This window comes from Gorilla gorilla, chromosome 4, assembly GCF_029281585.2.
Source record: "Gorilla gorilla gorilla isolate KB3781 chromosome 4, NHGRI_mGorGor1-v2.1_pri, whole genome shotgun sequence".
In the NCBI taxonomy this organism is placed as follows: domain Eukaryota; kingdom Metazoa; phylum Chordata; class Mammalia; order Primates; family Hominidae; genus Gorilla; species Gorilla gorilla.
This window is the reverse complement of record NC_073228.2, coordinates 49,877,501-49,890,149: the sequence shown is the minus strand read 5'-3', so window position 1 is coordinate 49,890,149 and position 12,649 is coordinate 49,877,501. Positions and strand designations below refer to the sequence as shown.

The 12,649-nt window shown below is 47.2% G+C and overlaps 1 protein-coding gene across 1 annotated transcript in view; it reads right to left on the bottom strand.

The window, feature by feature from the left end:
- Positions 1-300: 300 nt before the first annotated feature.
- Positions 301-12,649, bottom strand: part of RETREG3 (reticulophagy regulator family member 3) — a 27,881-nt gene continuing 15,532 nt past the window's right edge. The window contains exons 3-9 of the mRNA XM_004041622.5: positions 8,652-8,682; positions 7,583-7,709; positions 6,879-6,963; positions 5,951-6,088; positions 4,321-4,403; positions 3,497-3,629; positions 301-3,093 (exon numbers count right to left, since the gene is read on the bottom strand). Of these exons, the coding sequence (XP_004041670.3) occupies positions 2,636-3,093; positions 3,497-3,629; positions 4,321-4,403; positions 5,951-6,088; positions 6,879-6,963; positions 7,583-7,709; positions 8,652-8,682 (1,055 nt within the window). The 3' untranslated portion in view covers positions 301-2,635. The remainder of the gene's footprint in view (positions 3,094-3,496; positions 3,630-4,320; positions 4,404-5,950; positions 6,089-6,878; positions 6,964-7,582; positions 7,710-8,651; positions 8,683-12,649) is intronic.

Genomic DNA, 12,649 nt, shown 5'->3' with positions numbered 1-12,649 from the left:
AGACCAAGACTCCGTCTCAGAAAAAAAAAAAAAAAAAAAAATTAGAAATGAAGGAAATACAGGCTAAATACTAGCCAAGAGTGCCAGTTATACTGATGGTGGGGCTCTCACAAGAAGGAAAGTAGCCTCATACTATGGTGATGTTCTGGCCATCACGAAGTAAAAATAGGGGTGGGCTGGTGGGTCCCTCATACCTGGGCTTCCTCTTTTAAGGCTATCACTTCAAATTAATCAGAACTCAGATTTACAAGAGAAGACCTATCAAGGGTAGGACACCATTCAGCATCAGTCTCTTAAAGATTGTTCTCATACAAGATTTATTCCCCAGCACACCCCTCCCCTCCTCAGTTCACAGTGGAGACTATGGAGATTCAGAGCAGGATCCCTCAGGTACAAGAAACACCTTCCGAAGATTTTGCTCTCCTTCCTTCCCTCCCTCTTGCCAGCTCCCAAGGCCGGAAGCGCACACTCATGCAAACACACGAAATCCCCCTCCTTCCCCACACCTCCTGTCTTTCCACATCAGAGCTCACCTGTAAGACATCTGAACTTGAGAAGAGAGGTGTCAAAAGTCTGTTTGAGAAGCCTGAAGTGGGGAGATGCCATTACCCCTGACCACCCCACTATGAGTGACTATGAGACACCTAACTCTTCCCTCTTCTGTCAACCATTTTCACTCCCTGGCCTCTGTACCTTCTCCATCAACCAAGAGCAAACATGTCAGCACACCCCCACCTGCAGTACATGAAAACAGGCTCTGTCCAACACCCCTCACCCAAGTACAGGGGTGTTGGGGGAGTGGCCCCTGAGGATCAGCAAAGGGTTAATGCAGAAGGAAAGAGGACAGAAGCGTTTGGCTTGAGCTCTGATTGGGGAGGCAGAGGCTATAGACTGGCACAGGTTTAGAGTCAAGTACCATGTTTAGGTTTCTGTCTCACATGATTTTACTAGGGGCTGCAGAACAGATACCCCTCAGAGGGGTCTCTGCTGATTACAGCCACATTCTTACTATTGGCTCATCCTTAAAGGAGGCCCCATCAAGTTGGGAAGCAGTTGAAAATAAAAGCTGTAAAGGAGCTGAACAGGAAGTAAGAATAGGTGGTGTAAGAGATTATGGCCCCTGGGATGAATGACATGGAGCCATTTGTAAAGTGCTACTGTATCATCCCCCATGAATTATTGCTTCTCCAAAGGAGGAGCAGAGGAAGGAACAGGAACATAGAAATGAGTATGGTATTGCTTTGCTCACTGCTGAGGCTGATGGCCAGATGGACCCAGGGGTTATCAGAAACCGAAGATTAACTACACAGCTCCAGAAGACTCAGACCTCAAAATACAGAGGTGCTCACTAATCCTCCCAGCCAGCTGATCCCCCTGGGCCAAGGTAATGTAGAAGAGGCCCATCCCCACATCATGTTCACATTTTTTAAATTTCACAAGCAATACTTTGGACCACTGGGGTTCAGGCCCCAAGAAATGATGGGCTAGAGGAGAGGGAGCAGGCCTGTTCTGCAAAACCAAAGGACAAGTTTGCTTTAAAAAAAAAAAAAAAAATCACGCTGGGCACAGTGGCTCACTTTGGGTGGCTGTAATCCCAACACTTTGGGTGGCTGAGGAGGGCTGATCATTTGCAGTCAGGAGTTGTAGACCAGCCTGGCCAGCACGGTGAAACCCCATCTCTACTAAAAACACAAAAAAATTAGCCGGGCATGGTGGTGCATGCCTGTAATCTCAGCTACTGAGGAGGCTGAGGTAGGAGAATCGCTTGACCCGGCAGGCGGAGGTTGCAGTGAGCCAAGATCGTGCCACTGCACTCCAGCCTGGGCAACAGAGCGAGACTCTGTCTCAAAAAAAAAAAAAAAAAAAAAAAAAAAAAAGAAAAGAAAAGAAAAAAGAAATCAAATCCTGGTTTAACAAAAGATGACGACTAATCCCAGCACTCTGGGAGGCCAAGGCAGGCGGCTCACTTGAGGTCAGGAGTTTGAGACCAGCCTGGCCAACATGGTGAAACCCCATTTCTACTAAAAATACCAAAAGAAAAATTAGCCGGGCATAGTGGCGGGCACCTGTAATCCCACTACTCAGGAGGCTGAGGCGGGAGAACCTCTTCAACCTGGAAGGCAGACGTTGCAGAAAGCCAAGATCACACCACTGCACTCCAGCCTGGGCAACAGAGCGAAACTGTCTCAAAAAAAAAGATGATGACAATGTAACTACTCCAGCTGCTGCCTGACTTTGGGGATTCTAGAGAGGCGATGAAAGGAGGAAGGCAGGCATGGGCTCTTTCAGTGAGGGCCCCTGAGCACTCATACCTAAAAGCAAACAGCAGCACCTCCTCAAAGGGGAACCAATATCCCTGACTATTTTGTTCCCCCAAAGTACCACCCTGATGGAGAGAAGCCTCCCTTGGGGGAGCACACTCTCACTTCAGTGACTGAGCTCAGAAATGGGCATCCAGCTGGTGGGAGGGGAGTGAGTGTCCTCTCTAAGGAGGCCTCTGAGCATCAGCCAGGCCACCCAGCATACAAATATAATTCAGGGGAGGGGAGCCGAGTTCTTCCCTTGCCCCATCACCTTAAGTGGGATGGGGAGAAAAAAACCTAAACCACAGTGACTCCCAAAAGGAGTCTCTGCCTCAGTGGCTCCTAGAACTGGCAGGGTCCAGCTGACTCAGCTCCGACTGGTCCAGAAGTTCAAAGTCATCCCCCTCAGCATCAGTGTCCAGGTCTGAACTGGGGGACCGGAGGAAGCCTCTCGTTGCTCTCTGGGCAGGTGCTCCAGAAGGGCCTGGTTGGGAGGCCCCTGACAAGGCCAGCTGAATCATACCCTGGGAGACCAGGCTGGCAAGGTTGCTGGTGAGGTTGGATCCTACAGGCAGAGCACCAAGCAGGAGCTCCGGCAGCGCAGCCTCGTCCCGGCTGGCAGGTGGGGCCTGGGGCTCCTCAGCCCCTGGCGGAGAACGGTACATCAAGCTGGGCATGCCAATGCTAGTGTCGTCCTCATCATCCAGGCCAGCAGGATCCATATTAATGGAAGGGAAGTCTGGAAGGTCTCTGGCAAAGGATTCCTCTGGATCACTGTGACCATCTAGGTCTGGTGGAATACAGAAGTGTCTGAGTCATGGCACCTACCTGGCCCTCCTGTGCCCCAGCCCCACATGACCAGATTTTTCCCACCCTGGCTTTCTCAGGGCGAAATAAACCCATGGGACTGGTGTAACTTTCCCCTCCACTTATAGATGGCTGTGATCTCTACACAATTCCCCCTCTCTTCTGTGTCCCCTGTGAGGCTAGTGCCTGAGGCTACTAAGGGACTAAAGTCTTCAAGAAGGGCAGCAGTGCCATCCTGGCTGTAGCCACAGCACTCAGGCTGCTCTGCTGCCTGATCCATAGCTCAGAAAACAGGAGAGGAGCAAGCACCAGTATCCCCTCTGTTCAGGGAAGCTAAGAGGCAACAGTCAGAGCCATTATCAACTGAGGTCAAAGGCTCCCCTCACCTTCAGAGCCTTCCGTTAGAGGTGTTTGGCCCCTTGAAAGATTGAATGTGCCATTGTCTGTACAGGAGACTTCAGCGTCTGAGTGCTCAGAGTCTGTGATGGCCAATTCCCTGGCAACAGTAGAATCGTCCAGCTTAGGAAAAGAAAAGACCAACAAACGTGAGATAATGCCATCAGGAACCAGGTGTAGTCACCAGGTACAGCTTTACTAATCAGCTAGCATTAGTTATCCGAAGGCCATCAATGTAACCAGGGATAGATGGTAACTTCCCGCTGAAAACTCCCTCTCCCCTTTATTTTTTTTTTAATCAATACATGTGAAAGTAACAACAACAAAAAAAATCTTGACCCCTTTTAGGCTGCTCTCCCAAAGAAAACACTCATTCATAACCTCTTAAGCACAGGAAGAAAAGCAGTCTTGGGGGAGTCAATCACCCACTTACTTTAAGGCAAATAATTGATCCAGAGATAACTTTTCAAAGTGGTAGGAGGCTACACATACTGCACAGACCCAAGGGTGAACTGGGCTGTTTAAAAGATGATCATACTAACTCCAGAAGTTCTTCCATAATGGTAGGGTAAAAAGAGATATGGAAGAGCGGTGCTGGGCATCAGGCTCTAATTGAGATCTAGGTTGATTACAGGAATGATATGATAAAGAAAAAAATTGAGATCTAGGAACAAAGTCTCACTTCTTTCCTTGTCTTGGGAACAAGGGGAGTCTAAGGCCTCAAACCTGGTTATGGCCTAAATGTGAGCTGTCAGATGGTTAAAAGGGAGCTAAAGAAAACTGGACAGTGAAGCAGCTCCCACACTCAAGATACCTGAGGACAGAAGGCAGCAAGCTCCTCTTCGCTGTCACTGTGGTTGTCCATGGCTCGTTCTGGGTGGAGAGCTCTGCGGCGTACTGTGGGAAGAGCACAAAGTCTTGCTTGATACCTTCCCCCAGCGTAAAATCCCCTTTGGACTTTAAAGACATAAAATCAGAACACAAAACAAAGAGCCTCTCTGAATCTGGCTCTAAGCCTACATAATAATAACAGAAGGCTGAGCTGCTGAGCCTAAATGCAAGGTCAGTTGAAAACACAGGAGAAAATATCTCAGCTTCCAACATCCTCTCCACCAGGCCCTACATATTTCTTTTTTCTTTTGAGATGGAGTTTTGTTCTTGTTGCCCAGGCTGGAGTGCAATGGCGCGATCTCGGCTCACTGCAACCTCTGCCTCTTGGATTCAAGCGATACTCCTGTCTCAGCCTCCTGAGTAGCTGGGATTACAGGTGCTCACCATCACACCTGGCTAATTTGTATTTTTAGTAGAGACGGGGTTTCATCATATTGGTCAAGCTGGTCTCGAACTCCTGACCTAAGGTGATCCGCCCACTTCAGCCTCCAAAAGTGCTGGGATTACAAGCGTGAGCCACTGCGCCCGGCCTGGCACACATTTCTATTCTGGTCAGATGATCAAATACCAGGCTTTGTCAACAACTCTCTGGATGGCTAAAGGCAGACCTAATGTCAAGGTGTTAAGTGGACATGATCAGAGAGAGGGCAAAAGGAGATGCACACCTTGTTAAATCAGACTTTTGTGGACTGGTATTATTCAACTGGCTGCCCCAAGGGGACTTGGGCCTTGGTGACCAAGTGCAGGGCTCTTTGAAGGCCAGGCCTCCATAAAACACAAAACCTGACAAGACCACACAAGGGAGGGAAAAGTTTGTACTACCATCATTGTGTTGCATGGATCTCAGGCTAGTACACTTACAACCTCTGAGGTAGCAGTTTTTAATCACCTTTGGGAGGCAGCTTTTACTAGTGAAGAGACCAGGCTTAGGAGTTGAAAGGATCTGCTCTGGGCTCAGCGCGGTGGCTCACACCTGTAATCCCAACACTTTGGAACGCCAAGGCAGGAGGATCGCTTGAGCCCAGGAGTTCAGGATCAGCCTGGGCAACATGAGACCCCATCTCTACAAAAAAATTTAAAAATCAGATAGATGTGGTGACACATGCCTGTAGTCCCAGCTACTGAAGGGTTTGGCGGGGCTGAGGTGAGGCAGAAGGATCACTTGAGCCTGGGAGGTCAAGGCTGCAGTGAGCCATGATCATGCCACTGCACTCCAGCCTGGGCAACAGAATGAGAACCTGTCTCAAAAAAAAAAAAAAAAAAAAAAAACCCACAAATAATAGGAATTTATCTTCACTGTCTAGCTTTTATTCAACTTGAAAGAGCTTTTATCAGATAGGTTTAAAACGGGAGCCTAGGATTACAAATGATAAAAACTGGCAAGCCTGCACAGGTTTCCCTAGAACAGAATATCATTTTTACCTACCAATCCTCACCCCCACCAACTACCCCCCACTTCCACTTTTGAGGACCCACCCAGTATGTCAGACCTATGGGCTTCTCCTTTTCGCCCCAAACTGCGTAAGTGGAAAGAATGACACCATGACACTTACATTGTCTCTCTCTCTGCTTGGACATCATGTAGCCACGGACACTGAAGTCTAGCCGCTGCAGAGCTGGCTTCAGCCGCACATATGCTCGATCCCACAGTCGGTGGTACACAGCAAGGGGCCACATCATGACAGTGACAACTGTGAGGAGGCATGGGAAACAGTGACAAAATGGAGAAGGGGCTGCAAAAAACATTCCCAACTGTAGCGCTGCTATTGGTCCTTAGGGCTTGGACACAAAGTGTGGAACAGATCTGCCCAAGTCTGCCGGTCATCTTCACCAGTCTCCCCTACACATGAAGGAGTTTTTGAGGGCAGGGACTTCTATAGCCACCCACAAAGCCTACTGCAGGGTTGTGCACAGCACAGTATGCTGCTGACAGGCCAAGGGCAGAACCTGGCAATGGGTGTCACTGAGCCATAAATGGAAATTACACAACAAATCATGCAAGGTTTTGATATACAAAAGCCACAGGCATAAGTACTTAGTTCTTCCAGCCCCAAGCAAGCTGAGTACATGCCAACAGGAAGTAACTAAATTTACAAAACTATGCTCCAAATGGGAAAAAAGTACTCTGGCATAAATAGAACCTAGCAGAGAAACCCCTAAGAGTTATGTTCTGCTGACAATACCCTGGCTCTAAAAATTCTCTCCTTAAACAGGGACAGGAAGTCCTTTATAGTTGGTAATACAAACAATATATGTTAGTGGACCCTCATCAATTTCTGACTTGGTAAGAAATGAACTTTGTATGTGGAGAGCCTGCTAAAGAAGGATATTTTCATGACACTAAACAGGTCATGAAAATATGCAAAGGTCATATCCTAGAGAATTGAAATATAAAAGTCCTCTCCCCACACCTAGAGTTAGCCATAGTTGGAAAGCTATGAGCAGGGTATACTTTGTAGGGGAGGTATATGTCATACTTACGCATCAAGTAGGACAGCAGAAGCCCAGGGACGTAGCGGCCCAAGACAGCCAAAAAGGTCAGTATCCCACAGCTCAGCAAGCAGAACTGGGGAATCAAGAAAGAATATTAAGTTTCTGTCACATGGCAGGGGACTGGGGTGGGTGTGAAGAGTTAGGGTAGAGATATGATAGAAAGACTCTGTTAAGTCAAGCATGGACGTGCAGCCACTGTTGCATCCAAAGGTGATTCTGTTTGGGAAGAAAAGGAGCATGTCCCCTTCTATTCAAACTCCTTTTACATGGCTAACCCCATAGGGCTGCACCTTTCCTGCCAAGAAATTGGTTTGAATAGGACTTAGCCAAAAATTCTCTCTGAAAGCAATGGTGGTGGTGGTTTTTTAAGTCAACAGAAACACACACAAAACCCAAAAAAACACAACAACCTATCACATATTTAATATGACACAGAATGTACACAAGAAAGCCATCTTGAAGCAAGAAAACGGCCTCATCTAAGTGGCAACCACATCAAATGAGCAGTCACCAAGCTCCTGTGTTAGTCCTAATGGCTGGTCAGAAGGCCTTTCCTATAGCTTCCTTTTGTCTCTATGAACATCATAGTCTTTACTTTCTTGAATGAAGACACATAGTAAAGGAGCTGTTTCAGTTTAGCATGAACTGAACTGAGAGGCCAGAGATGAAAGTGAAAAAGGGAAGAGTCTTACCTTGCCTGGGTTTTGCTTTTTGAAAAGCAAAACATTCCTTATGAAAATGGTCCCACTAACCCAGACTTCAGCTACATGGTGGCAGAGCTCGGGCACGCTGAGCAACCGAGGGTGCACAAAGCCCCAGCTATGGGAGAGAGAAGGGGGAGCTGTGAAAGGAGGGTGTTGAGGGTCCCCCCATCTTGCTGTGCAGGCAGCCAGTGCTTCCGGTTTTAAATGGGGTTTGGGGAGTGACTAGGCCCAGGTGCTTTGGAGGTGAAGCATGACTTTCTTCTTGGCTCACCAGGTTGAAACCTGAATTTAGGTACAAGGAGGACAAACTTGTTCTGACAACTCCACCCTATGAGCAAGCAGCCCAATCCACGTGTGTAAACCTGCCGCCAGCTCCAAGGCCCTTTGTGCTTAGAAACGTTTTCTTCCTTGCACTCAGACCATTCCAATTCCCTGTGATTGCAATCCAGGGATAAAAGTGAGCACAGTCTGACTGACACCACTGCTGCTAAGGGGGAGGAAATGGTGGATGTGCCCCTTAGAAAGAAAATAAATAAAGCAAAACCAAAATAAACCATAGCAGAGAAAATTCCTTGGATCAAACAAATGGAGTGGATGAACTGAGAAATGAAAGCAGGAGCTGTAAGACACAAGAGGAATCTTTGGCTTTGACTTGCTGATGCCAGGAACCAATGTGTTTTCTGACCGGGAACTTTAAATAGCCAGAGGTCACAGAAAACACTAAATGACCTGGTATAAAAGCCAGGAGACAAATGAAGTTAGCTGCCTTTAAGTTTTCTCACTGGGACTGAATAATGCAGCTGATTCCCTGGCATGTCAGGTTATGGGGCACTGTAATGCTTCTTTTTCAGAAACTTCTCTTGTAAAGATCAGAGGACACAGGCCATCTCAACATATTGCTGCCTGAACTTTAGGATGTGTTAAAATGATCATTTGGAACAGCCTAGGTTCTCAGTTTACACTGTGTGTCCAGAACATGGGGTTAACAACATGTAACCAGAATATTACAAGAGAATGAATCAGAGCAACAAAAAGGGATTTAATTAGTGTTCCATACCTCTCATTGTCTAATGCGTCGGGTCTTGGCACTACAATATTAAAACAAACACCAGCATTAGTTGGTAGGGAAAACTAAACATGAAAATGTTAGGCTGTTGGTCTGACAGCTCAAGTTTTAATAGGTTGGGGAAAAGAAAACAGTAATAGCCGATAAAAAAGGAGACACTGTGTTATACTGCCAGTTAGGGAGCTGCAGACAAGGGAATAATCACTTATGCCTACTCATTTTTCGAGGGGAAGGAAGGGAGGTCCAAATGGACTATTTGAGCCCCCTTCTAATGACCTCAGCTGAAAGCCAAGGCGTACAAGAAAAATGGTCCATCTCACCCCTTGAGTGTGTCTGGGATACCCATACACATCAATCTGTGCCAGGCTACACAAGGTATGTTGTAACAACTCCAACCCTAGAAATCCACCTGTTGTTTTTATTTATTTTTTTTGAGACAGAGTCTTCTTGCTCTGTCGCCCAGCCTGGAGTGCAGTGGCACGATCTTGGCTCACTGCAAGCTCCGCCTCCCATTCTTCTGCCTCAGCCTCCTGAGTAGCTGGGACTACATGCACCCACCACAATGCCCGGCTAATTTTTTTTTTTTTTTGGAGACAGGGTCTTGCTCTGTAGCCCAGGCTGGAGTGCAGTGGCATGATCTCAGCTCACTCAGCCTCCTGAGTAACTGGGACTACAGGTGCACGCCACCATACCTGGCTAATTTTTGTGTTTTTAGTAGAGATGGGGTTTCACCATGTTGGCCAGGCCACTCTCGAACTCCTCCACCTCCCAAAGTGCTGGGATCACAGGCGTGAGCTACCGTACCCAGCCGAAATCTGCCTGTTCTCTTTATTTTTTTGAGACAGAATCTCACTCTGTCACCCAGGCTGCAGTGCAGTGGCATAATCTTGGCTCACTACAACCTCCACCTCTGGTGTTCAAGCAATTCTCCTGCCTCAGCCTCCCAAGTAGCTGGGATTATAGGCACCTGCCACCACACCTGGCTATTTTTGTGTTTTTAGTAGAGACAGGTTTTTGCTATGTTGGCCAGGCTGGTCTTGAACTCCTGACTTCAGGTGATCCACCCACCATAGCCTCCCAAAAGTGCTGGAATTACAGGTGTGAGTCACCACACCCAGCCTGCCTGTTCTCTTTAAAAAGAGACCCAGAGCTAGGTGTAGTGATGCTCACTTATAGTTCTGCCTCCTTGGGGGGCTGAGGCAGGAGGATCACTTGAGCCCAGGAGTTCAAGTCCATCCTGGGAAACACAGTGAGACCCTGTCTCTAACCAAAAAAAAAAAAAAAATGGGGAGACCCATTATCTACCTCAATGATGTATAAGTCTTTTGATATTCACCAGCCATTAGATAGGCAGATGAACTACACGATTCCTTGAAGTCTCTATAAAATATGATGGGCATGTATTTAAAACCTGTATACTCTGGTTTTAATATCTTGCCAACACTTCAAAATTAACCTGCCTAAAATCTACATCAGTTTTCCTCTCTCACCCCTTCAAACCAACTTTCCAGTCTGCCTTTGCCTGCTAAGTGTAATGCCATTCTGCCATTCTCTTAGCTTTAACCCCCATCCACTTATGTCTTTTATTATACATATATAATAATTATTATTTTTTGAGACAGGTGTCGCCCTGTTGTCTTGGCTGGAGTACAGTGGTGCGATCACGGCTCACTGCAGCCTCAACCTCCAGGGCTCAAGGGATCTTCCCACTTCAGCCTCCCAAGTAGCTGGGGACCACAGGTGCACACCACCATGCCTGGGTAATTTTTTTATTTTTTGTAGAGACAAGGTTTTGCCATGTTGTCCAGGCCGGTCTCAAATTCCTTGGCTCAAGCAATTCTCCTGCCTCGGCCTCCCAAAGTGCTGAGATCACAGGCATGATCCACTGCACCTGGCCCCAACTATTTATGTCTTGATCTTCCTTATTCACAGCTCTCCAGGCCATCCATCATTTGTATTCACTGAGGCCTCTCTGACTACTTCTCACAAAGACACTGCCACAGTCTCCTAACAGGTCATCCTGTTCCACTTTTCCTCCTTCCATGTGGTCCTAAAAATGCTACTAAATTAATCTTTATTATCGGCTGGGCGTGGTGGCCCACGCAGGTAATCCCAGCACTTTGGAAGGCCAAGGCACGCGGATCACTTGAGGTCAGGAGTTCAAGACCAGCCTGGCCAACATGGCGAAACCCCATTTCTACTAAAAATACCAAAAAAATTAGCTGGGCGTAGTGGTGCACGCCTGTCGTCCCAGCTACTCAGGAGACTGAGGCAGGAGAATCATCTGAACCTGGGAGGTGGAGGTTGCAGCGAGCCAAGATCGCGCCACTGCACTCCAGCCTGAGCAACAAAGCGAGATTCTGTCTCAAAAAAAAATTTTTTTACTTAGCTGGGTGTGGTGGTATGCACCTGTAGTCCCAGCTAATTGGGAGACTGAGGTGGGAGGATCACTTAAGCCCAGGGATTTGAGGTTGCAGTGAGCTATGATCACGCCACTGTACTCCAAAACCTGGACAACACAGTGAGACCTAGTTTGTTAAAAAATAAGAATAGGGCTGGGCGTGGTGACTCATGTCTATAATCCCAGTACTTTGGAAGGCCGAGGCGGGCGGATCATCTGAGGTTGGGAGTTCAAGACCAGCCTGACCAACATGGAGAAAACCCATCTATAGAAAAAATACAAAAATTAGCTGGACATGGTGGCAAGTGCCTATAGTCCCAGCTGCTCAGGTGGCTAAGGTGGGAGAATTGCTCGAGCCTGGAAGGTTGAAGCTACAGTGAGCCATGATTGTGCCACTGCACTCCAGCCTGGGTGACAGACCAAGACTCTGTCTGAAAAAAAAGAATGCGCCAGGTGCGGTGCCTCATGCCTGTAATCCCAGCACTTTGGGAGGCCTAGGCGGGTGGATCACCTGAGGTCAGAAGTTCGAGACCAGCCTGGCCAACACGGTAAAACCCCGTCTCTACCAAAAATACAAAAATTAGCCAGGCATGGTGGCGCGTGCCTGTAATCCCAGCTACTAGCAGGGCTGAAGCAGGAGGATCACTTGAACCTGGAAGGCAGAGGTTGCAGTGAGCCAAGATCATGCCACTGCAGTCCAGCCTGGCCAACAGAGTGAGACTCCGTCTCAAAAGAAAAGAAAAGAAACCAACAAAAAACCTAATCCCAACATACTTTCAGTTTTATTTCCTAGCACTCCCTTTAATGAACCTTCATCCTGGCCATATGATCAATTCTCTGATGTCAGGAAATGCTTTGCAACTTCTGGTTCCTCAGACTAATCAAGCCACTGGAATCTCTAGAAACAGACTTTTTTCTCAATCTGTTCAAATCTTTTGCTTTGTTCCACTCTCAGGCTAGGGAAAAAATACATGCTAAGTATACCAATCACATACTGCACTGTGACATCTGTGGTGCTGGTCTATAATTGTCACTTAATTTTTCATTTGTTTATGTTATGTATTAGCTTTTTAAAAAGACACCACATGTCATGGTACTTTCTTTTTTTTTTTTTGAGACTGAGTTTTGCTCTTGTCACCGAGGCTGGAGTGCAGTGGCACGATCTCGGCTCACTGCAACCTCCACCTCCCGGGTTCAAGTGATTCTCCTGCCTCAGCCTCCTTACTGGCTGAGATTACAGGTATGCACCACCATGCCCAACTAATTTTTTGTATTTTTATTAGACGGGGTTTCATCATGTTGGCCAGGCTGGGCTTGAACTCCTGACCTCAGGTGATCCACCCGCCTCGGACTCCCAAAGTGCAGGGATTACTAATAGGTGTTAGCCACTGCGCCCGGCCATCATGGTACTTTCTATAAGTCACAATTGCCTAGCCTAGTGTTTTGCAAATGAGCAATGTAAAAGGAATTCCTGAGAGGTAAATTAGTACTGCCTCAATAAAGATGCAGTGTCCAATAACGATAATTTATTATTTTTCATTTGAGGCTACTTATTCCTCAGGCCATTATGTTGGCAAAAATAGCTCAG